This window comes from Centropristis striata, chromosome 15 (assembly GCF_030273125.1).
Source record: "Centropristis striata isolate RG_2023a ecotype Rhode Island chromosome 15, C.striata_1.0, whole genome shotgun sequence".
In the NCBI taxonomy this organism is placed as follows: Eukaryota; Metazoa; Chordata; class Actinopteri; order Perciformes; family Serranidae; genus Centropristis; species Centropristis striata.
In genome coordinates, this window is record NC_081531.1 from 24,486,368 (window position 1) to 24,513,057 (window position 26,690).

Below are 26,690 nucleotides of genomic sequence, written 5' to 3' on the forward strand. Positions count from 1 at the left end.
CATGATTCTAGTGCGACGACAAAAATTAAATTGGGTGAAATAATTTTTCCAGGAGTAGCTGCAGTGGCTGCCAACCACTAGGTGGCACACGTGAGAAGGCCCACAGAGTTTTCTGTCTCTATTGCAGAGTAGTCATCCTATGACCTGAGTTTTAAAAGAAGTCATCCTGCATGATTGGCCATGTGCATTTGTTTACTTAGAAACAACAGATTGTTTTGTGTGGACAATGAATTATTAATTAATTAATTCAACATCCCCCTGAGTAGTTTTTATGGTCTTATATCAGTGCAGTTAATTACTGTTGACATTGAATTTCATTGCATGAGGCAGTTTCAAAGAGGAGCTTGATATGAGAGCATTTCATAATGGAAGCAGAGGAACAACATAGGTGGCCCTCCACTTACATGTAATACTTGAACACAATTCAATGTAAAATTACAGTTGATATAATCTTACAGTGTGACTAATCCCTGTTTGAAACCATTTCAAATTTCCCTATGGGATGGGGTTCAGCATGAGTTCAGTCTGCATTATTTTGAAGCATTTACTAATTAAAGTAGCTTAGGGGAAGCTTAATCACCTATTTCTTTTTTACCAGGGGTAGGCAACCTGAGGCTCCGGAGCCACATGTGGCTCTTCAGGCCATCTGCAGTGGCTCCCTGTGTCTGTGATAAAATAATTATTCGAAATGAATACCGATTTCTTTACAGTTCTATTTTCTACTATTTTTCTTCTATTTCTACTCTATTTTATAGAGTCGGCCCATTGAAATTTGTATTCTTCGATTGTAAAAATGTGCGGCTAATATGTGGCATGGCATTAAAAAGTCAACTAAAATGTGCATCATAGCTTACGAAACTTAAAAAGTCTACGGCCCGGTGCTTTAACCTCTAAATGATGTTAACTTCAAGTCTAGTTTTGAGTTTTTCTAGCTAGGTGAGCTTTCGATTCCAAATTCCCTCAGATATTTCTTCGGTGTCCAGCCTCTTATTTGCACTTTGGCCCTCGCTGCATTCTTCTTATTAATAAATGCTCATTATGGCATATTAGTCATGTTGATAGGCTAATTTAGACTTAGTTAGGCTGTTTTATCTTTAATGGAAGATAATTTAATTTAATTTAAATTTAAATTATTTAATTTGATTAATTTAGGCTCAAAATAAGTTTTGCTGCTTCTGACATTTTTTCTCTTTTTTTGGCCAACAATGGCTCTTTTGTTAGTAAAGGTTGCCGACCCCTGATTGATAAAAAAATGAAAAATAAATGAAAAACATTTTCTATATTTTTTTTCAGAATTTTGTAATATCGCCAAGAATATCGTTATTGCAAAAATACCCTGATATATGGTGATGTTCTTTTAGGGCCATATCGCCCACCCTTAGTCTGAACAGAGTTTATGATACAAAGCAACTGGTTGTTGTGTTTTAATGTGTTTATGTGTTGGTGTCTGTTTGACTGACTGATGTGGTGAAATTATATATTTCCTTGCGGAGAAGAAACATTTTGCTCTTCGTATTCAACTCCGTCGGAGTGTGGGTCTGTTAATTTGTGTTTGAGAACAGAACTGCTGTGAAACTATGAAGAATGAACATTGTAACCATGGTTTAGTGCTTCGTTCTCATTTACGGCGATCACTCTCGTCATTCACTATTTACTTCTTGGTGTTGAGAAACACCAGAGAGTTGAGATACACCTTATACATTTAATGGATTGATACGCCTCTTTTTTGTGTTGAGATGAGCTAAAGACATTTGGGAGATTTCAGGTTACTAATTTGAGATCTGATGTGTGTGAGAGAGAGTGTCCTGATCCTCCAACTTATCTTTGTATCTTTGTTTAAGTCACACAAAGTAAAAGAGGAAGTTACAGTCTTAAGTATTTATTTCATTGACAGTTGGCAGAGAAAAGGCAGTTACACTAGCGCGGAGGTATGAAGGAGTGGCTCAGTGCTGAATGGTTGCCAGATCCACCTGTCTCTACCTCCCAGCCCAAGCTGTGGGAATGTGGGAAACAGGCTGGGAGGGTTGGACATGGAAAGAGAGGTGTGGCATCTCAAACCTGCAAAAAAACTGTCAACGTTAGTGAGTGACACTCAGTGAAACAGACAAACACTGGACTTTCGCTCGGGTGTATTTGAAGAAGTTCAGGTAGGAACATTTTAAAAACTTCTGACTGAGCTTTTGTAGGTAATTGTAAAAGAGATTGGATCAGAATAGCAGCAGAATTCAGATTTGTTTTTTTTACTGTGCAGATAAAAATGAGGTAAATAGCATAATTTAATTTGGGGTTATTTAAGGTGTACTGAAAACTGAAAACCCCTTAATTAAGTGGTGTAGTCTGTGGAGAGGAGATTAAAATGCTAAAAATATTTCAGCTTTAGCTTTCATCAAAAGCAAAACCTTCAAGTCTTACTGTAAAAATGTTCATTTCCAGCAAAAGCAAGGAACTCAATTAAGGTTTAATAGTTTCTCTGCTGTTATGTTGCCCTGAAAATATGCTTGATTTCAGTATATTCACTTTCATCTAACGTTATTCCTTTCTCTCATTTATAATTCATAAATTAAATATTTTTTAGAAGCAGTCGATTTAGGTATCTGCAATCTACATAGCACGTCATTATTGGTGATCTTAAACCATGTTGGCTTCACTGCATTACATCTTCTGTGGATTGCTATGTGAGCCCAACAACTGTATGAATGTGACATGTTGAAGTGTAGGCTAAGTCTTGTTTTATTGGCCAAATAAGTGGGCACATTCAAGGACTTTGACTCTGGTTCTGCATTGATCTTACTGTGTTTACACAGAAATAGTCATAAAATGTAGGAACAAGGACAACTAAGCTGGACAAATAAAGGTAGGCAATAGCCAGGACTACTGTCTACACAATTACCAACAACATGAATAAGATTTATGTACAAATACTGAATGGTTGTATATGTAAAGGACACTGCTCAAAAAAAATTAAGGGAACACTTTGATCACACATCAGATCTTGATGAACAAATAATTTTAGGTGAGAATCTTTACTGATGTACATTGTATAACTTGTTGAGATCAAAATGACATTTGAAAACCAGTCAATGAAAACCTAAATCATTATTGAGGGCTGGATTCAAAATCACACCAAAATTAAAGTAAAAATTGAAATCACAGACTGATCCAATTTGCATGAATTTTGTCACAGACACTCATAAAGTGACTCAGTAGTGTGTATGGTGCCGCATGCCTGTATGCACTCCCAACAAGTCTGAGCATGCTCCTGATGAGTCGGCGGATGGATCGTCTCCCAGACCTGGATCAGGGCATCAGTGAGCTCCTGGACAGCCTGTGGCGGTACTTGGCGGCGTCGGATGCACCCCTATATATAATGTCCCATAGGTGCTCAATTGCATCTCGGCCAGGGGAACTAGAGGGCCTGTCAATGGCAACAATAGCCATGGTTCCACTAGAGAAAGTGGCCACCGGGAAAGTCTCAGGCCTCCGGCTCATTAACGGCTCGTTAAGAAGAGTACGAAGGAGTCACTGGATTTGTCTCCAGTCGCTTTCTTGGAAAACGGTTGCTAAGGGGGTCTGAAAAGTCCCTAAATTTAGCAACAAAGTCGCTAAATTGGGAACACTGCTTCGCCGGCTTTTACATATGGCGTGTGTTGTTGTCGTGTAGAGTACTACGTCACATCCTGCTTAGCGATCTATCCAATCAGTAACCAGGCTGTTTTCAGGGGAGAAAAAAGACCCTGATCTTCCACAGGGACTAAAGAGTCCTAACAAAAGCAGGCTTCGGACTGCTCGCATTCAAATTAGGGGCTTTTTGGCGAGTGAGACCCGCCTCATTCCGGGTATTGCCCGGTAGTGGAAACAGACCTAATGCCTCCGTCGTCCAGGAACTGCCTACACACTCTGACCACATGAGGCAGAGCATCTTCCTGCACCAGGAGGAACCCAGGGCCCACTGCACCAGCTTAAGGTCCGACAAGCTATCTGAGGATTTCATTCCGGTACCTAACAGCAGTCACGGTACCCTTAGCTATGACATAAAGATCTGTGTTACCCTCCAAGGCTATGCCTCCCCAGACCATAACTGACCAACTAGTGGTGTGCCATATCGTATCGTTCATGATTATACCTGTATTTTTTTTAATGAGTAATGCATATCATGATATTGGCAACATTCCGATTTCTTGACGTAGTGGCGGAAGGTTTTCCATTAATTAATCCAGACTGTGGCGGCCCGCCAGAGTCTCATGTGCTGCACTAACGTCACATTTCAAGTTATGGAAAGTATGTACATTATTCATAATATAAAGTTATTTTGCGTTGTGTCTCTGCTCAGCAGAGTGTCTGTCACCCGTCAGTCAGTCTAAACCCCGACCCATCTCTCTGTCCTCCTCCGAGACATGTGTGCACATTCACACACTTACACACACACACTGAATATACCAAGTTGCCATCAGTCCCGTCCCCACATCATCTCTCTGTGTGCGTCTGCATGTGCACAAGCCGAACTAAATACTATCAACCTGTCCAGTCGGTTGGAGGTCCAAACACACAGCTGCATTATGCCGTTCGTTAACCGTGAGCTAACATTAGCTAACAATTAAAGTTGTTTTCATCACAAAAAGCTACTATTACTTCCTGTCGCTAAACTCATGCAGTTTTCAAAATAAGAATAGAATAAATCAAAGCTCAATAAAGTGCACATTTAAACATACAAATATCTTAAATAGCCTATGAAATAGAATAAGCCAATGGTGGTATAGTTTGTCCGAAAGTAGCTGAAAAATACAATTATATATGGGTGGTCTGTGGCCTAGAGCTTAGGAAATCAGCTTGTTACCTGGTTGCTCGTTCAAATCCCAGGACTTATGGGTCAAGAACTATTTTTCAAAAAATAGCAACAAATTACCACAATATGGGATGGCCAAAAATGACCCTTTCAAAAAAAAGTTTGTCTGTTTTTGTCAAAAATGGTCAAATTTTAATACACCTATAAATGCTTAAAATAGGTCAACAATAGTCTGTTGAAACATAATAGAGCATAATATGGCCATAAATATTTATATTTATATGGGAAAAGAACTAAATATATCATAAAGAAAGAATACAAATTGAACTATATTGATATTTGCGATATGGTCTGATTCCATATCACATTTAAAAATATATATTGATATATTTTTTATATCGATATATCACGCAGCTCTAGCCAATGTCCAACGCTCCTTGTGTAATGGCTGGCCTCTTGGTATCTCCTTACAGCTATTGAGGCTGTGCTGTGAGACACAGCAAACCTTTTTGCGACCATACATATGGATGTGCCAGGAAGAGCTGGACTACCTGTGGAACCTGATTGGGCTGCAGGAACCGCCTCATGCTACCCGTAGTGACAAAGACAGGAAGGGTAAGGAGATAAATTGTCTGTGGAAACCACATGCAAAGCCATTCAGTTTTTAGTGGTGGTCTTGCTTTTGCCTCTCCATTGCAGCTGTTGTCACTTTCATTTGCACCAAAGCAGTCACTTTTTATCCCTAAATGGAGAGATTGGTATCCCTGAAGATTAGCTGACTTGGTGTTATGCTGTGACGATTAAGTGTTCCCTTAATTGTTTTGAGCAGTGTGTATATCTAGCATATTAAAAGTATGTCTATATACAATATACAGCATGTAGGATTGAACAGTGTGCATTTTAAATGTAAAAATTTCTCTGGGTTATTGCATGTGAATTGTTTGTGACACTGAATGACTGATGTTGACTGTGATGAACTGTGGAAACAGACTTTGTGTGTTTGATAGCTTTGGTGTACAGTGCTCAGTAGGGCCTTCTAGGGCTGGGCGATATGGACCAAAAGTCATTTCCCGATATATTTAGGCTGAATATCGATATACGATATATATATATATATATATATGTATATATCAAAAATGTTGTGATATATGAGAGAAAATGTTAAAAAAGTCAAAGCCAAATATGACATGTCACAATTACTTTCATTGAAACCGTTTATTTAAGTAAGTAATATTAATACTGTATAACAACGGGAGTACCTTTTTTTATTTTTTATATCAAATCAAAGCTCCATAAAGTGCACATTAAAATAAAAAATATCTCAAATAAAAATAGCTTATGAAATAAAATAGGCCAATCCTTTTCTGAAATAAATATATTTATATAAGAAAAGAAAAACGAACATTACAAAATAATTAAAAATGGCAAACCATAGTAAGGGCAGCATTTATATATAATAATTTATATATAAAGAAAGATTTTTTTTAAACTATATCGATATATGCGATATGGTCTACTTCCATATCACATTTGAAAATATATCGATATATCGCCCAGCCCTAGCACCTACTAGAGGGGGAAGTTTGGAACAGCTTGTGTTATTCAGCGTGTGAAGTAGAGATGTACAGAGACATCATTATATGAATCTGTATGTTTTAAACCAAGAATAATGATCGATATCCGTATTTGATTAGAAGACAGAAAGTGGGAATGGTTTACACCTTGATACAATCTATAGTTTTATCCATTGATTTAAAAAAAATGAAACAACATGACTGACACTTTCTGTATTCTGACACACGTTCTGCTTGGTGGGAGATCCAAATCAGACTGTATGACTGCAGTGTAGAACTGGATCAGCATTACCTGAGGCATGTTGAACTTCCTGAACTTGTGCAAAAAGGACATCCTCTGCTGGGGCTTTTTGATGATTGTGCCTCTGCCCAGATCAGGTCCTGGGGGAACGGATGTTTCCAAAGTAGAATTTTGTTGACTATTGTGAGGAGGGTCAATTTTGGGACTTGCCATGAAGTATATTTTCATCCCTGTAGTGTGGTTAAGGGGATTAGGGAGTCGAAGGGGATGAGCATATTGAATGCCAAGCCTAACTCTTGTTGAATGAATAAATTATCTTGCGGCACTGCTTGTGGGAGATCATGTGATTGTCACACTGAATCCTGCCACCTGATTGGCTTCTGAAGCTTGAATTTGGCAAATGAGGACTTTCATGCACCTCTCCTCTGCTGTCCATGCGCCTTTCATTTTTCTTTTTGAAATATTACAAATACTGCTTCGCCTTAGACTTGTTTGTCTCCTGACCTTAAGGCTGCTTCCCATTTATACTCAATAACAGGCTCACAGAGATGGGAGTGGATCTTTCCTTCATCTCCTGGATCACAGATTACCTGACAGGAACACCACGGTTTGTCAGGTTGGGGAACTGTGTTTCTGGGACATTAATGAGCAGCACAGGGGCTCCACAAGGCACTGTTCTGGCTCCATTCCTGTTCACACTTTACACAGCGTACTTCAAATACAACTCTGAGTCCTGCCACATCCCGAAGTTCTCGGACGACACTGCTATTGTGGCGTGTATCAGGAATAGACAGGAATCTGAATATAGGAAAAAGCCTTCAGTGACTGGAGTCACAAGAACTATCTCCTACTGAAAACCTCAAAGACTAAGGAAATGATCATAGATTACCTCAGGTTCAAGCCCCTCTTCAGCCAGTGAATACCTGTGGGGTGGACATGGAGGTGGTGCCAAGTTCTAAGTATCTAGGTGTATACCTGGATGATAAATTGGACTGGTCCCTAAACACAGATGTATTTCCCGGTTGTGAAAATATATGGTAAATGGTGTGCAATTATATAGCGCTTTTATCCAAAGCGCTTTGCACTACACACTACGCTCATTCATTCGTCCACACACACATTCATACTGGTGGCTGAGGCTACCAGGGAACACTGGTGCATTCATTCATACACCGATGAACACAGCATCGGGAGCAATTTGGGGTTCAGTATCTTGCTCAAGGACACTTAGACATGTAGGCTGCCATGGTCGGGGATCGAACCACCGACATTCCAATCAGTCTGTGACCGCTCCACCAACGGAGCCACAGACACCCACAAAAATGTTAGCTCTCAAAGTGAACGAGATTGACAAGTCCTTTCATTAAACCTTTCTGTTTTTAACTCCTTTATACCTTCGTCATTTTGTGCCCCTTCACTGAGAAAGAATGACTGAGTGTAGCAGTGGAGAATTGGTGTGTGCTCTCCCTACACATAACAATGAAATAACATTTTGTTTTGGGTAAGGATTAAATCGCAAATAATTGTGTATAGGTTAGTATTGCTATAAAAGCTAAAAGTATCAAGTAACTGTGATATAGGTACTTGATTTGACTTGAGGTTGAAAAAAGATACAGTAATCAGTTACAGCTTTATAATTGGTTACCTCCAACACCGAAGTTAAAATGTTTGCCGCTACAGTTGCAGATCAATGTCAGGTTGGTATTAAAAAAATATTGTGAAGCTAATAAAAAAGGTATTAAAAGGTATTAAATTCAACTTAAGTATTTCTGTATATACCCTGTCACTGTATATCATGACAAACACACACAGACAGATTTATGTTTGGACCTTGGTTGCTGAGTAAACTGTTTATATGAAAGGGGGTTTAGAGACAGGACTGTTTTGGGGAGGAGGAGGTGCAGAGGGTGCAGTAATGCATCTGGAAATGGTTATTTGTCTTTTCAGAGGAGGGGGTCGATTAGGACTGTTTTCATACTGATGTCAGGATGTTTACATGTCACCAAAAATTCCACACAGACACACAGACACACACAGTAAGAGGGTTAAAGGTGCTGAGGTGCTTGTGTTTTATATGTGTTTAATTCACATATCCCTCTGATAAACTGTATGTTTGACTTAGGATGCCACTACCATTTCATGTAACGAGAATACTTTTCACCTCTGTGAAATATATATATTTATATATGTATACTTTTTAATTTAAAAATCATTGTTTTTTTTCTAATAATCTATGACTGGAAAGCCTCTTTAACTGTATGAAGTCATTATAAATCAAACAAATGGAATAGCTTTAAGGTCAGCAGTTGTTCAGAGTGATGACGCAATCCACCCATTTTCTGACAAATTGACAAACATGCCTTTTGTCTCTGCAGACGCCAACCAGTGCCTCTTCAATTTGAAGTGTCTTGAGGACCTGCTGAGTCTAAAGGGAGGCCAGGACCAGGAGTTGAGTACCTGCCACCAACCTGCTACCAACACCTTACAGCAGCCCACCTCCATCACAACTTCAACAGTCCCATCTTCCTGCTTACCCTCACCTGTCACTTGCTACTGCATCGCAACATGAGCAGCTGTTGCCACTGATGCACCCCGGAGAGCGCAGTCAGAGCAGCCATTCAGGTAGGTGTGATAGGGAGAAGATTTGAGATTTGGGAAAGTGGGGATTTCCACCGGACGCGTTACAGCGGCAGCACGTCTCCACAGCGTTTTTGCTGCGTCTGTCAATTCACACCGGACGCGTTACAGCAGCACGTCAGTTTAGCGAGCCGGCCGTATACACGCGAGATAACGAGATCACGCGATAATCCTGACCATACGGGAGACCGCAAGATCCTGTGATAAACTTTAAACTCTATTTATACAGTCTATGGATAAACTGTGTGTATAAAGTAAACAACAACAACAAAAACCAACTTACTTTGCTTCTCTGAGGTGAAAGATATGTTGATCTGACCATCTATCCTTATAAAAAACAATATGTTATGTCATAAATGATTGTATGATGTTCCACTTCAACAATCAGTCTCTTGTCTTCCGTGTCGCCGATCCTCTGAGACCCTTTGATTGATTGATTGCCGATCCGGTGCCCCGGTCATAACATAATGTTGATGTGAAGTAGTTTTAGGCTGCATGAACTGCGTATTGTGTTTTATTTTGAAAGGGGCGGAAGTGTTTTACGCTGATTCTGAGTCGGACTTCCTGTCTGGTGCGATCTGCTCTGTTGAGATTCACGCGATTTGGCAGCGTCTCGCTGAGAAATAGAAGTCCTACCTAATGCTCGCGTAGAGACGCTGACGCGACGCTGCAGTAACGTTACGCTACGCGCCCGGTGGAAATGCTCTCATTGATTAGAGTGTTACCTATTTGCAACGTCATACGCGACGCTGACATTACGCTGCAGTAACGCGCCCGGTGGAAATCAGGCTTAAGTTGCTTAGGTACCCAGATAAGAAGAGGGACGAAAGACAAGGCAGAAAGAAAGGAGTTAGTATGGGCTGAAATATGTGCCACCAGAAACTGAATTTGAAGTATTTATATTTGAATTTGAATTGCTCAACTTGAATAATTGCATTAAAAAACTGAATTTGAATCACATAATTCGAATTTGTATTGTTTAATTTGAATCATTGGATTGAAAAACTGAATCTAAATTGTAATTTGAAATTTAATTTATTAGTTTGGAACTGAACATTCAGTTCTCACACACAATTCAAATTCAGTTCGCAAAATTCAGTTTCAATTTTCTGCGGGTAATTGAGGCAGAGCAATCGAGCAGAGATACACAGAGCGCCTCTTCGGCCAATCAGCACCTCTGGCTGACCATGGATGAGGCTGGAACGGAAGTGCTGATTGGCCGAAGAGGCGCTATGGCAACCGGGTGGCAACAAATGTTACCAAAAAATTTGCATCTTTGTTGCAGAAAATTGAAATTGAATTTTGCGAAATTAATTTGAATTGTGAGAACTGAATGTTCAGTTCCAAACTAATAAATTCAATTTCAAATTACAATTCAGATTCAGTTTTTCAATGCAAGTATTCAAGTTAAGCAATTCAAATTCAAATATAAATAATTCATATTCAGTTTCTGGTGGCACATATTTCAGCCCATAAGTAAGAGGCAGATATTCTGGTTGAAGAGGGCTGACACTCAAGTGCACAGAGGGAGAGGAGGGGAGAAGAAGGGCAGAACAGGTGTTAGGACAATAAAATATGTGAAAGTCCATGTAAAACGATTGTTAACCCATCAAGGCCTAAAACGCCTGGAAAAAATGCCTGGAAAACCTGATTTTAACCCCCTAAAACCTGAAGTTTTTCTGGAAATTCAACAGAAGATTTTTCAGCCTCTGTAGCAGATAGAAATTAAATTCAAAAAGTATTTGAGAGCTTATACCCGTGGCTTTCATGAGAAGTTCAGTTTATTTGTCCAAACCTCGAATAACGTTTTTTTTTAAATCAACAAACTCAGCAAATGTTACATTTGACTGAATAAAAATCCTATGCATAATACTAATACATGCCCATTAGCAAGATGCAAACATCATATGACTATTGGAAGAAATAGACATAGTTCTCATTAGCCTACTGTAATAAAAAATAATACATTTTATCTATATTGCACTTTTCAGGGTAGTCAACGACGCATAAAGTAATATAAGACATAAACAGTCATGATCATCATCACAATCAATTAGTATTATTATTGTTATTATCTCCAGATGGCCACAAATCTGTCTGTTCTTCGGTGAAAATATCGTCTAAAACATATTCCTCATCCATAAATCCCGGTCGATTGGTTCCGAGGGTTCAAAGTCCAGATCAGCAATAAAATCATCGGTGCTGTTTTCATCAAGATCGCTTCCGCCACTTACTTCTGAGCTCCTCCGCTATAGTCGCCTTCCACCATGATTTCAAAGTTCTGGAAAAGTCCCATGTTGCATTGCGACACTCCCACATGTATTCTGATGCATTTCATTGGTCAAGAGACTGAAAATAGGTGGAAAAAACTACAAATACTACAAAACGATGTATCTGCTTTCCCGGCCTTAATGGTAGAATAACGCAACAGCGCTGCCGGTTTTAATGGTAGAAATGCGGTAATGCTTTCCCGGTTTAAATGGGATAAACCAAGAGAACAGTTGTCTTGTAAGTCCACCACGTGCGCTCAACATTTCTGTTGGCTCTTTGTCTGATAGTCTGGCCTTTCCTTGGTCCTAAATGGTTTCAGTAGGTGGGAGCCAGGCTGAAGTACTTGTCTCAACAGACAAACTCCTTCACCTAATCAGCACACCGAAACATGTCGCCATTATAGTGTGCTGTTCAGTGGATACACGGGATAGACAGTAAGGATAACGTTAGCGTAGTTGATGTATCTGACTTTTGACAAATCCAGTTGGTAGAACTGTGAAAAGCATCTCTGAACTCTGTAAATGCAAAAGTTAAGTTTAACTAGTTGGTTTTTTAATCTATTTCAGCAATAATAATAGTGTGGTGGAACAGCAGAAATACTGAGCTCACGTGATCGGATTGTTTTACCAGGTTAAGGGGACAGATCATCTGTTCAATTTAAGTAAAACTTCCAGAATATGAATCTGGCCATTGGAATAAAAATGAAGAATTATAATGTGTCTATAAAGTGTGTACCAAGGTTATAATAGTTTTGGTCTTTTCATTAGTTTTCATTTTGTTGTGAATTTTTGTTTTCAAATTCAGTTAGTTTTAATGAGTTTTTAGAGTGAGTTTGCTAGTTTTAATTCATTTTTATTTTTTGGAAAATGCTTAGTTTTAGTTTAGTTTGTATTAGTTTAAGTGTTAGTTTTTTATTTCTTGGGTGCAAGAATCAGTAAGGTCACAATAAATGTTTCCTTTATTTATTTGTCTGATCCATCTCAGCCCCAATAAGTTTATTAAGTCATAAAACCAGATAGATGTAATAGATTTCATATCAACCAAAAAGGTTTATGGATGAAAAAAGTCAACAAAGACGAAAACTAAGAACATTTTCACTATAATCCTAGTTAGTTTTAGTTAGTTTTGTAGCCACAAAATACAGTTTCAGTTAGTTATCATTTTTTATTTCAGTTAACGAAAATGTTTTTTTCAAATCTAGTCTTCTTTATTTCGTTAGTTTTCGTTAACTATAATAAACTTGGTGTGTACAATTATGAAATGCTATGTCATCTTTAAATCTTTAAATACCTGATGAAAACAAGTGAGTCACAGCATGGTCACCATTGAATACTTCCAGTATAATTGTTAAAGCATACGTTTTATCTCAAAGCACGACCCATGACATGTGCTTCATCCTCTAATAAAAATAATACTACAGTTGTACAATGTCATTTAGCAGACACTTTAATTCATAGGGCACTACAGAGGAAAGAGTCTACTTTGAGATGTAGAGCCCTTCAGCCAGACGTCTTTTGCTGGACCTGAATAAAGAAGTTCAGGTAGGCAGGAGCTGTGCCAGTTGCTGTTTTGTAGGCAAGAGACTTTTAATATGAGGCAGGCTGTGACCGGGAGCCAGTGCAGAGAGATGAATAGCGGAGTGATATGTGCTCTCTTGGTTCCGTTGAAGACCAGACATGCTGCTGTGTTCTGTATCATCTGCATAGGCTTGGTGGTGCATGCAGGAAGACCTGCCAGTAGAGAGTTGCAGTAGTCTAAATGTGATATCACAAGGGCCTGAACCAGGAGTTGTGTTGATTGCTCAGGTACAGTGGCAAGAAAAAGTATGTGAACCCTTTTAAATTACCTAGTTTTCTGCATTAATTCGTCATAAAATGTGATCTGATCTGCATCTAAGTCCCAAGTATAGACAAACACAACGTGCTTAACCTAATACCACACAAACAATTCTAATATTCCATGTCTGGGTGTCATGGCTCCCATTAGATTAATGACAGCGCAGCCTGGAAGCCACTGCAGGGCCCAATGAAGGCCAAAACATCATTTAGCATCAATACTGGACTTCCATAGGAACGCTATTAACTGATAACTGTAATTGAAGAGAATATCCATCACCTCTAACAAGCTTTGACACACAATGATCCTCTGCACTTCTGAATAAATCCTATAATGATAATGATAATAATAATAATAATAATAATAATGATCCCAAAGGCCTTGTGATGGTACTGACCAACTTTGAAGTTGATCAGGTTAAATCTATAGGGGGAAATGGCAAAAATCGATGAAAAGTGCGATATTCTATCTAAGATGTCCGACTTCCTGTTCGTTTTCCGGTATTGGTTCTTGAGACTTTTTGGTGTGTCTTCCCATGATACACGTATGTACGTGTTCAATAAAGACATAAAATATTATAATTGTTTGTGTGGTATTAGGTTAAGCACGTTGTGTTTGTCTATACTTGGGACTTGGATGCAAATAAGATCACGTTTTATAATAAATTCATGCAGAAAACTAGCTCATTTAAAAGGGTTTACATACTTTTTTTGCCACTGTAGGTCAGGTAGGGGCTGATCTAAGGCTGGGCGATATGGCCCTAAAAGAATGTCACAGTATTTCAGGGTATTTTTGCAATACCACATTCTTGACGATACTACAATGTACTCAAAAATATATAGAAAATGTGATTTAAAAAATGTATATATTTTTGAGTCTGTTTAAATAAAAATCATACAACAAAATAAAAATCAACCCTAAATCTAAAATGTAGTGTGAAGTGCAAATCTCAACAGTTGCCAAATACAAAAACTTTACTCTTGACTCAAAATCGAGTATTAGGAAATAACAAAACTATTGCTGCAAATCTCAATGGTGGAATGTAACTAAGTACATTTACTCAAGTACTGTACTTAAGAACAATTTTGAGGCATGTCTTCTGAACTTGCGTATTTCCATTTATGTAACTTTATACTTCTACTTCACTATATTTTAAAGACAGATATTCACTACATTTAGATTTATAGCTTTAGTTTTAAAATCAAGATTTAACATAAAAAAACGTGATTTCAACATTTTTATAAATTAAACCACATAAAGGTATATTAAGTAGTTAAAATTAGCCCTACCTTGACGATAGTAAAATGCTGCTTACATAAATGCATCAAAAATAATTATCCAACAAAGAGAATATGACAATGTATGGCTATGTTCAAACTGCAGGCAAATGTGACCCAAATCCGATTTTTTATGATGATCTGAACAGCACAAATCAGATCCAGGCCACTTCAATATGTGGTCCTAGATCGGATACATATCTGATGATTTTCAAAGCAGCCTCAGTCTGAATGCTCATGTCACATTTCACTCTTACATCACTCTAGAGCTCCCTGACCGTGGTAAGGATTCCATCATATACACAATGATCTTAATCATTGTGTAATTTAATGAATTATTGTAAAGGAGAATAAGGGTCCTTGTATGTTTTATTTAAGGCATCCTATTTTGACAGTCTTCTTGTAAATAATGTGATGGATTCTGTTAACACACTGTGCTCTTATTTCGAAAGCTGCATGTGTTTAGTGACGGGAAGTAATTCAGACCACTGGGCAGCTCGGTAAATTCAGTGTAAGTGTGTGAATGTCTTGAAGGAGGACAGAGAGGTGGGTCGGGGTTTTGACTGACTGGTGACAGACACTCTGCTGAGCAACGGCAACACAACACAAAATAACTTTATATTATGAATAGTGTATGCATACTTTCAGTAGCTTGAAATGTGAAGGGAGCACAGCACATGAGACTGCTGTGGGGCAGATTAGAATAATGTGGTACACCACAGTCTAGACCAGTGGTTCTCCACCTTTTTTCAGTGATGTACCCCCTGTGAAATATTTTTTCAGCCAAGTACCCCTAACCAGGGCAAAGCATTTTAGGTAAAAAAAAAAGCCTTAAAAACAGAGCGCTGTGCCATCAGTGTCTGATTTATTAAACTTTGGAACTGATAAACGCATAGAAAATTCAAACATTTAGAAAAAAAAATATTTCAAACATTTTAAATGTTAATAATCCATGACTAAATGTATTGCAAATATTTCTCATCGCTAAAATGTAGTGATTCAAACTAATGTAGTAAAAACAGTGAGCATATAACCATTTAAAACTATAACTGCTACGCTTCAACCACAAAGTGATTGACAGGTGATGCCAGGTGGCATATCATTAGCCTCATAGCATATTTGCCTAAGTCATATTTGAGTGTTTCGGAAAACAAGAAAAAAACGATACATACATCACACTGGTCTTTTTTTGGAACGAACACAGAGTACTTCTGCTCACTGAACGCTATTCCGAAAATATGAACAGGTTCACTGCAAAAACTCAAAATCTAACCAAGAATACTTATCTTATATCTTGTCAAAATGTCTTATTTCTAGTCAAAACACATCTCTTTACACTTACAATAAAAAGTGTTTTGCTACCGTTTACATCACTTCATTATACCTTGTCGCAGAAATGTGATTAAAAGTAAAAACACACTTCTCCTTATCCCTTTGATTGACTGAAAGTACATTTATTGTCTAGAAAGTTGAAGAAACATGACCTACCTTACCAGATGATTCAAAGAGAAGACTTAATACTTCACTTCTGGTCAGCAGAGCCCTCTTTCTCATGCGGTTGGCCATGTTTGTATATAGTGGCAAAAATGCTCAAGTCAAAGAGATGACTAAGGCAGAAAGTGATTTTGGACTAACAAATGTTCTGATAGGCTGAGAACACTTGTTAGAGTAGAACATAGGCAATGAGGCAGAAAGATGCAGCAGTAGTAGGAGAGTAAAGTTAGGCAGATATCACAATTTGGCCAAAAAATGACTTAGGGAATTATGCTATGAGGCTAACGATATGACAGGTTGGGTCGAACCATCCTGGTATGGGGGACACTCTGGGTTTTTAGGAGAATGAAATTGAATAGCCTACTGAATAAAAAAAATAATTTCATGAATTTATACTTATATTTTCCTAAAATATTTATTGAATAATTATTTTTATATAAGGATAAGGATTTTTGCATGGATGTTACTTTTTAAATGTATATTTTAAAATCTCACGTACTCCCTGGAGTGCCTTCATGTACCCCCAGGGGTACAAGTACCCCCATTTGAGAACCACTGCTCCAGGAAACCCTGCCGACGTCACAATGTCAAGAAGTAGGAATGTTGCCACTATCACGCTATGCATTTTTTTTTGTCATATAAAAAATATACAGGTATTATCGTACGTCCCTAGTCTTTATCTATGTTCATCTTATTTAATTGGCTTTGTATGTCAATAAAATATTGAACTAATCTCTAGTTTTTTTAAGTTTTCAGTACAGATGCTTTAAAACTGGCAGTTTAAAAACAATATAAAAAAAAGTGATAATAATCGAGATCAGACGATATGAAAAAAAAATGTTGTGACATTTTTTTTGCCATATCGCCCAGCCCTAGTTAAGCAAACTGAACAGACTTGGTGGCATTGATGGAAGTTTTTTTAAAAACTACAAAATGTATCTTTGTTTAATAGAAACGTGAAATCTAGGGTTGTGGTTTTAGTTCTCTTGGCTTTTGTGCTATGATTTTTGTAGATGTCACTAAAGGTTAAAATGAGCTTGTGGTAATATCTATTATACCTACACCATTTTACGAAATATGTTTTTCTGTCCTGTCTCCTCAGCTTGAAGAGAACTAACCATTTACTGACATTTTGTCCTTTTGTCTTATATGATTGTATTTACTTGCAGATGTTTCGGAAAAAAGCATCTTCCTCCTTGAGAATGAGAAGAATAACAGAAAGCACTAGATGTAATCATTTCTTTCTTCACTCTTTAGTAAAAGGTGTAAAACTATGTAGTTGTTAACATTCAGTGTTGTCAGAAGAAACCCCCCCCCCCCCCAAAAAAAAAAATATATATATATATTTTTTTGTATGTGGCTAAAACACAAATGAAATTACATTTAAATATTATTATAATATAAGTTTTAAGAGGCTAAATATATTGTTTTTGTTGAGTTTTCAATTGAATGTATGAGGAATGATGTTTTACATGTTTTAGACCACAAATTAGTGAAATTATTATTTTACTGGCTTTTCAAGAAAATGTTTTATACAAGATAAGTTTGATTTTGGAGGAAATGGTCCTCTTTAATTTGTACCTTCACAACCATTACATCATACATGGTTTCTACTTTGACAGCATTGGATGTGCAACTGAGAACATATTGCTTGTGTCCCTAATGCTGTATGAACATTTCTTCTCAAATTTCTTGGGATCAGTGGTGAGAATTTCACTGGGGTTTGTTTCCTTGCAAATGTGTATAATCTGATTACAAGGTCACACGTTTCTAGTAAAAATTACACTTCCCTTGTCCTTTTGTAATACGTGTATCATTCGTTCTTTCCATTTTCAATTGGCAATCAAAAATCAAATAAAGAAAAATTGAGTGGTTATTTTGTTTTTTGTTTTTTATTATAACACACAAAAAAAGAAGAAAATGCTTGTTTTTTTCATATTTCAATATTAGGCTCAGATCAAAAATACGAAATGGAAAAATGGGCACCAGGACTGAATTTGATTTTAATATTTAATTATTTAATTATGTGACCCGGAAGTTTGACTACGGTCAAGTGAGCCGTCATTCTCTTCTCTGTTGTGATATTTATGGTAAATTCATTGAAACTGCTCAGAGTGAGCTGACATGAAGGATAAACACCTAACTGTCATTAATTTTCACTTTTTTTTCCAGTATAAAACTTTAAAGTATTAACTTTACATGAACACACCATGTGAAATAATTGCGTCGCACCAAAAATGTATTTGTTGTGTCGACGTGCAGTTTTCAGTTTTCAGAATAAAGTGTTACACAACCAGGCTAGATACCAGATAAACATGGAAAACAATTCAGTCCTGGTGTCGTTTTTCCATTTCGTATTTTTGATCTGAGCCTAATATTGAAATATGAAAAAACAAGCATTTTTCCCGTTTTTTGTGAAATAACAAAATAACCAGTCAATTTTTCATTATTTGATTTTTTTATTGCCAACTGAAAATGGAAAGAACGAATGATACACAGATTTTTTTGTGTCAAATAATTTGACATTTGATATTTGTTCAGATGCATATGATAACTTCAATTAAGTCCATGTTGCCTGACCAGAAGTAGTGTTTTGTGTGTAATGTGGTGTCATACATACATATTATGGCTGAAAGCAACGTCAAGCTTTTGCTGAGACATTAGAATGGCCTATTTATGTCTGTAAAAAGATTACTCTTCCACTCACATAATACTTTCCATTATTCCAGGTCACTGTAGACTGAATTTTATTTGGTTTTGGACTGTTGGTTGGGCATTTGTTCATTTTGTTTGTTTTCTATTCTATTCTATTCTATTAGATTCTATAGAATAAGTAATGGATTGATCAATTGAAAAACAATGTCAGTAGAATATTAATTATTACTTGGAGCCATAGCAGGGTAGTAGTGAGTCAAGTGCTCATTTTGCAGAGATCACATTGTGGAGGGACTAAAGGCCGGTGGTCAAGATATCCTTACATTGCAAAAAAGGTGTGTCTAAAAACCAGATAAAACACTAAATCTGAGGGAAATGATATTGCTGCATCGACAGATAATCTCACTTGACAAGATTTCTTAAATTAACATTATTAAATCTAGAAATAAGCATGTTGAACGCTTAAAATAAGAAATCAACTCTGAAAACAAGATAAATTAAAGCTGAAAGCAGCGATGAACTGGCCCGAGGAGAGCGCACTGAAAATTATTTGTTTCTTACCAAGATTAAAAAAACTTTAGATTTAGAAGTGTTAGATATTTAACCTTTTTTTAAGAGTTATATTTCTTATTTATAGATTTAATAATTATTTATTAAAACTTAATTTAGGAAATCTTGTCAAATGAAATTATCTGTCCACGCAGCAAGAACATTTCCCTCAGATTTAGTGTTTTTAATCTTGTTTTTAGACACACCTTTTTTTGCAGTGTAGATCCTGCAATGCTTAAAGGTTAGCCATTCACATATTCTGTAACATAATGTAATGTATAAAGATTCTATCTTTGTCCTTTGTACAGAAATATGTCACAAAGGATTAGCAAATGATCACATTCTAGCCACTGTTCACTCATAAACTCACAGTTGTTTCAGTGCAAATACATTTTACACTGTTTCATGTGTGTTGGATTAGAATCGCTGCATTTCAGGTTCTAAAAATATCAGTTGATCTCTTCAAGACCCACATTTAGTCCTCACACAGATGTCACAGACTTCAACGTTGGGTTTGATTTTGTTCTTCCTCCAGTCTCGTTCTTCAAGGGGGGGCAGAGATGGTGGTGGGTGGTCCATGTTCATCTTTGACCTAAATGCTTTCTGTCCCTTTCTCTTCTGTTCTCTGTTTCCCTTGTGTTTCTGAAAAGACTTCCCTCTTTCTTGTATTTTCTGTCTCTGTCTTGGATTGTTTGTTCCTTCAGATTCTTCACCCAACTGTCATTACAATCGCTTTGTCTCACTGCTTTCTTTCTCTCTCTGGTTTCTCCTCCTTATTGTCCTTCTGCTTCTTCTGCTCTCAGGGAATATTGACCGTGGGCGGAGCTTGTCCTTCCATGAGGTGCGTGGCCAGGGTGAGGCAGAAATGAGGGCCGCAGCTGAGGAGTCGTCCAACAGCAGCAACAGTGTAGGAGGTGGGGGCAGCACAGTCCTGCAGCGCCTCCTGCAGGAGCAGATGAACCGGAATTATGTGCTGCAACAGCAACAACAACAACAACAACAACAACAACAAGGAGGAGGAGCAGGTGGGGGTGGTGTTGGAGGTTACTCGGGGCAGGGACAGGTAGGCTCCTCTGATGATCACTCCATGACTCCGCACATTGCCCGTCAGGAGCCCCAGGGACAGGAGCTTCAGACAGACAATGGCCTGGAGAAGCTGGGGTCCAGCAGAGTAGGAGGAGGTGGAGGGAGCAGTGGAGGTGGAGGAGGAGGCAGCAGTGGAGGTTGTGGAAATGGCCAAGGGCAATGCCCAAACCCTGAGGATCTCCCTACCTACGAAGAAGCCAAAGTGCAGTCCCAATACTTCCGGGGCCATGGCCCTCCTCCTCAGCCTCAACAGCAGAACAACCAGCCCCAGCAGCCTCCTCTCCCCGCCTCAGTGGGCACCGCCTTCTACGTCACTGGGGTGGCCAGTGCCAAGGTGCGCACTGAGGGTCGCCCTACGGTACAGCGAGTGAGCGGCACAGGGAGAGTTCACCAGGATGATGGACTGAAGGATCTGAAGCAAGGACACGTTCGATCCCTCAGTGAACGTCTGATGCAGCTCTCCCTGGCCACTAGTGGCGTGAAGGCGCACGCTCCTGTTACCAGCGCCCCGCTCTCCCCCCAGCTACCTCCACCAGGGCAGCCGGGAGACTACTACAAGCCGCAGCACCGTGGCCCGCCTCCAGACTACCCCTTTAAAGGAATGGGCTCGTCCAGCAAGCAGCAGGAACCTGGAGGCCATATTTACCAGGAGCAGAGAGGGAGGGAGCACTCCAGGGAGATGCTTCATGTCCGATATCAGCCCCCACCAGAGTATGGCTCATTCAGGTACTTTTACCAACACACACATATACACACTTCAAAATGCTCGAGTAATGAATACTTTTGGATACACATAATAGTACTTTAACAGTAAATCAACATGTAACATGTAATGAGAAAGGGGTCGCTCAAAGTGACAAACCAGCCTTTAGTGCTCCTGCAGCTCAATGATACATGACTGGGGATTTCCACCGGGCGCGGAATGGCTCTGCCGCGGTTTTGCTCCGTCTTCTGCACGGCGTCAATTCATACCGGGCACGTAACGGCAGCGTAGCGAGCCAGCTGTATACACGTGAGATAACGAGAACACTCGATAATGCTGAAGATATGGGAGACCGCTAGATCCAATGATAAACTGTGTATATAAAGTAAACAACAACAAACAGCTTACTTTGCTTCTCCGACGTGGAAGATCAGTTGATCTGACCATCTATTCTTATAAAAAGAATGTGTTATGTCATAAATTGTTATATGCTGTTTCACTTCAACAATCAGTCTCTTGTCGACCATGTCGTCGACCCTGGTGCCCCCGGTCATAACATAATGTTGATGTGAAGTACTTTTTAGGCTGCATGAACTGCATATTGTGTTTTATTTTGAAATGGTGCGGAAGTGTATTACGTTGATTCTGAGTTGGACTTCCTGTCTGGTGCGATCTGCTCTGTTGAGCTTGACATGGTTTAGCAGCAGCTCGCGGAGAAAATAGAAATGCTACGGATTGATCACGCTGCAGAGCGGAGAGCCACGGCTGGGACGCTGCTGAACCGTTCCGCGGCGCGCCCGGTGGAAATGCTCTCATTGATGAGAGTGGCAGCGATCAGCAACGGCGACCGTGGCGCAGCCGTTCCGCAACCGGTGGAACACAGGCTCAATCCGACCGGCAGGAAGAATGAGTTGGTCATGTGTTGCTCAATCTCATCTCTTGAGATCAGTTTGAGCTTCTCATATTCGTATCATTCTGTGATCATTTGTTTCTGAATCACTTCTCCTAAGGGACCTTTAGGGGCAAGAGATTAGATTAGATTAGATTAGATTCAACTTTATTGTCATTGAACAGAGTACAAGTACTAGGACAACGAAATGTAGTTTAGCATCTAACCAGAAGTGCAGAGTAGTAAAGTGCAGGGTATTTACATATGAAGACAGAGTATAAATATAGTGCAGGTATGAATTGAATATGCTATAGGATATATACAGTTATAGAAATATATACAGTAGAGATATGTACAGTAAGCAGCAGTGCAGGTAGATGAATGGATGGTAATAAATAGTCATAAATAGTCAAAAATATTCATTAATGTGGGCAGATACAGGACAGTAGGTGGGTCACCTCTGTGTAGTGTTCAAGAGGGTGACAGCTGAGGGGAAAAAACTGTTCCTGAACCTGCTGGTTCTGGAGCGCAGGGAGCTGTAGCGCCTCCTGGAGGGGAGGAGGGTAAACAGTTTGTGTCCAGGGTGGGAGCTGTCCTTGGCAATGCTGCGTGCCCTCCGCAGACACCGCTTGGTGTGGACAGCTTCGATGGAGGGGAGTGGTGAACCGGTGATGCGCTGGGCAGTTTTTACCACCCTCTGCAGCGCCTTCCGGTCTGCGACGGAGCAGTTACCATACCAGACTGTGATGCAGCTGGTAAGGATGCTCTCAATGGTGCAGTGGTAAAAGTTCACCAGGATTTGAGGAGACAGATGGGCTTTCTTAATTTTCCTCAAAAAGAAGAGCCGCTGGTGAGCCTTCTTTATGAGGACGGAGGTGTTCAGAGCCCAGGAAAGATCATCGGAGAGGTGGACCCCCAGGAACTTGAAGCTGGAGACACGCTCGACCTCAGCTCCGTAGATCTGGATGGGAGTGTGTGTGCCTCTGTTGGTTCTCCTGAAGTCCACGATGATCTCCTTGGTCTTTTTGGTGTTTATGGCTAGGTTGTTATTAGTGCACCAGGTCGCCAGGTGCTGGACCTCTTCCCTGTAGACTGTCTCATCGTTGTTGGTGATGAGACCGATCACAGTTGTGTCATCTGCGAACTTGGTGATGATGTTGGTGCCATGCACTGGTTCACAGTCGTGGGTGAAGAGGGAGTAGAGGAGAGGGCTCAGCACACAGCCCTGTGGGACACCAGTGTTCAGGATGAGTGTGGAGGAGGTGTGGTTGTCTAACCTGACAGACTGAGGTCTGTTGGTCAGAAAGTCCAGAATCCAGTTGCAGAGAGAGGAGCTAATGCCGAGGTTGCACAACTTGGTGATGAGACTGGAGGGGATGATGGTGTTGAATGCTGAACTAAAGTCAATGAACAGCATTCTCACATAGGTGTTTTTATTGTCCAGGTGGGAGAGGGCGGAGTGAAGTGCAATGGAGACGGCGTCATCAGTACTCCTATTCTGGCGGTAGGCGAACTGGAAAGGGTCCAGGGTGGGTGGTAGGCTGGTTTTGAGGTGAGCCAGGATCAGTCTCTCGAAGCACTTTGTGATGGTGGGAGTTAGTGCAACGGGGCGGAAGTCGTTGTGGCTCGTAGCAGCTGAGTGTTTCGGCACAGGCACGATGGATGTGGTCTTGAAGCACGTGGGGACGACTGCTTGGGCCAGGGACAGGTTGAAGATGTTGGTCAGGATGTCGGTCAGCTGTCCAGCACAGGCCCTGAGCACACGTCCGGGGATGCCATCTGGGCCAGCAGCCTTACGTGCGTTGGTCCTGCTCAGTGCAGCACACACATCAGCGGGGGAGAGTGTGAGTGGTTGGTGGTCTGCAGGGAGCACAGCCTTGATGGCTGCCTCCTTGTTCTCCCTGTCAAAACGAGCATAGAAGTTGTTAAGTTCGTCTGACAGGGAGACACCGTCTGTTTGTGGGGTGGTGTTGGTGGTTTTGTAGTCTGTAATGGCCTGGATGCCTTGCCACATGCGGCGGGGGTCGGAATTGGTGAAGTGCTCCTCGATCCGTAGCTTGTAGCTGTGCTTGGCCTTCTTAATGCCCCTCTTCAAGTTGGCTCTGGATGCGCTGTAGGCCTGATCATCACCAGATCTAAAAGCAGTGTCACGTGCCTTCAGCAGGAGGCGGACCTCCCGGTTCATCCATGGCTTCTGGTTGGGGAATGTTGTTATTAGTTTTTGGGTGGTGACACTGTCTATGTTGGTGCTTATAAAGTCCAGAACAGAAGAAGCATAGATGTTAATGTCCGTGTGTGAGTCCAGGGTGGCCTGAGTGGCAAAAACACTCCAGTCCGTTTTCTGGAAACGCTGCTGAAGTGTCGAGTCTGCTCCCTCTGGCCACACTTTAACAGTCTTTACAGCGGGCTTCACACGTTTGATGAGTGGAGTGTATTTGGGAAGAAGAAACAAAGAGAGGTGATCAGATTGTCCGAGGTGGGGGAGGGGGGTGGCTTTGTAAGCCTCAGCCATGTTGGTGTAGACATGGTCCAGGATTTTGTCTCCTCTGGTGGGGCAGGAGACGTGCTGGTGGAATTTGGGGAGTACAGTCTTCAGGCTGGTGTGATTGAAATCACCAGCAACAATAAAGGCTGCCTCAGGATGCAGAGTTTGTTGTTTGCTAATGGCAGCATGCAGTTCTTTCATGGCATGTTTGGCATTAGCATCTGGGGGGATGTAGGCTGCAGTCACAACAGTGGATGTAAACTCTCTGGGTAGATAGAAGGGTCTACACTTAGCCATGAGAAACTCTAGGTTAGCAGAGCAATGACTCTCAATAGTAGCAGAAAGAGACAAAGACATCACTAAGATAAAGGAGGTTGAGTTGAGAAAACCATTTGAGCAATACTTGAGAAGTGGGATAAACTGAGAAGATCTCATAGTATGCCCTGATCTCAATCATGTCTCAATTCAAATCTCCTTCAAAATAACCGAGACATAATTGAGATCAGGGGCATACAACTATGAGAAGCTCAAACTGATCTCAGAGAAGAGATTGAGCAACACATGAGCAACTCATTTTTCCTATGGGTAGCTGCTGAAATTTTTTTGTATTACAGTAATCTACTTGTTACACACAAATTCTGGAAAAAAAACCTGCCAGGATACAGCGCTTTCACATCATCCTCTAAACTCAGTCAAACTATTAAACCAGAGAAGAGCCATGCCACATCATGATATGTCTATATGTGCATTCAGGTGATTACAGTGTGCCTTTCAGGGCTCTGGATTTACTCAGTTTTATGTTTTCCTTCTTGTGGTCATGTATTGATCAGTACAGTCTGATGTTACTTTCCATATATGTAATTGGTAAATGGCTGCATTGCTTTCATTCAACTTCTCTCTCACTCTCTTTCTCTGTCTCTCTCTCTCTCTCACACACACATGCTAATAATTTGTATTCATTTATAAACCTTGAACTTCGGTAGGTAACCTTACAATAAGTTATTAATAAGCTGTTGGTAGAGTTTGACTTCAGGATTGTCTGTTTCTTCACTTGCACCTTCAAGTCTGATCCCTCATGCACTACGCTTCTAATTATTATAGCTGTTAGTGAGATGAGTGAAATAATGGGACACACAAAGGAGCATGCTTGAGCAAGAGTTTGAATTCATGCCAACTCCACGAGGTGACCTTCATACGGGGGAATTTCCCAGTGGAGATCTTTCATGAATTAAAAACATTTTTTTTTAATTATGTGAAAAGAGTTTTTAGTGCAATTTCTGTCAGATCTTACATTCTTTTGTTGTTTAGTTTGTTTCCCCATCACAAGTCACTTAGGTGCTTTACACAGCATCTACACCAAATACTGTAGCACACAGCACCTCTTTCAAATTATAAAATGGGAAAAAAGCTGAGCTTGAAATTGTCCACAAAGGCACACATTCATTTTTGTTTTCCCGTGATTATCACTGTGCTCTATTTAGACTTTTACAACTAATGAACTAAACTGTGTCACAGAAACAAGCACTTAAAAAGATAAGACGTGAGAACTTTTCATGGTTTCCCAATAGTGTTTTACAAAATAGTGAGTAGGAATGCTGTTGGGCCTGTTTCACACCAGTCTATTTACCTCAGAGGAACCAGATTCAAACAGCCATGAATACTGCTGAATTTCAATGATCAAGGCAGGACAAGTTGAGACATGACCTGCTTACTTTGAGGGCTAAAGGCAGGAATGTTTACTCAGCAAAAAGCAGGTTGACAGCTGTTTTTTCCCACCTTTCTCAAAACAGGTCCTGTTTAGTGAGCAAACCAACAACAGGTGAATCAGACGGGCCTGAAAGTCATTTGCATTAAAAAAAAACATTTCATTGTGCATGCGTGCAGCTTTTAATACAAAGTCAATGGAGAGAGATGAATTGTTTCCCCTCAGGGCTTAAACGTGCTATGTCTCTATGCTGTCCTGATCACCATAGCAATGATTAGTTGTCCTGAAAGCAACAGGTTTTCGAAGTAACGAGTAATCATTGTGAAGCAACAACCTTCTGTACTGGAAGCCTGAAGTATTGAAGTAACAAGTACTTGTAGTTTAGAAGAATACAATCCTGAGAGGTAACTGTCATAACAGGACACCTAGGAAGGGAGCTATGTCCCCCGGGTCCTATGTCCCCCGGGTCCTATGTCCCCCGGGTCCTATGTTCCCCGGGTCCTAT

The 26,690-nt window shown here is 40.0% G+C and overlaps 1 protein-coding gene across 1 annotated transcript in view; it reads left to right on the forward strand.

Annotated features, from left to right (window-relative positions):
* Positions 1-26,690, forward strand: part of amot (angiomotin) — a 71,203-nt gene that overhangs the window by 16,907 nt on the left and 27,606 nt on the right. The window contains exons 2-4 of the mRNA XM_059352169.1: positions 8,974-9,220; positions 17,283-17,343; positions 20,121-21,129. Of these exons, the coding sequence (XP_059208152.1) occupies positions 17,283-17,343; positions 20,121-21,129 (1,070 nt within the window). The 5' untranslated portion in view covers positions 8,974-9,220. The remainder of the gene's footprint in view (positions 1-8,973; positions 9,221-17,282; positions 17,344-20,120; positions 21,130-26,690) is intronic.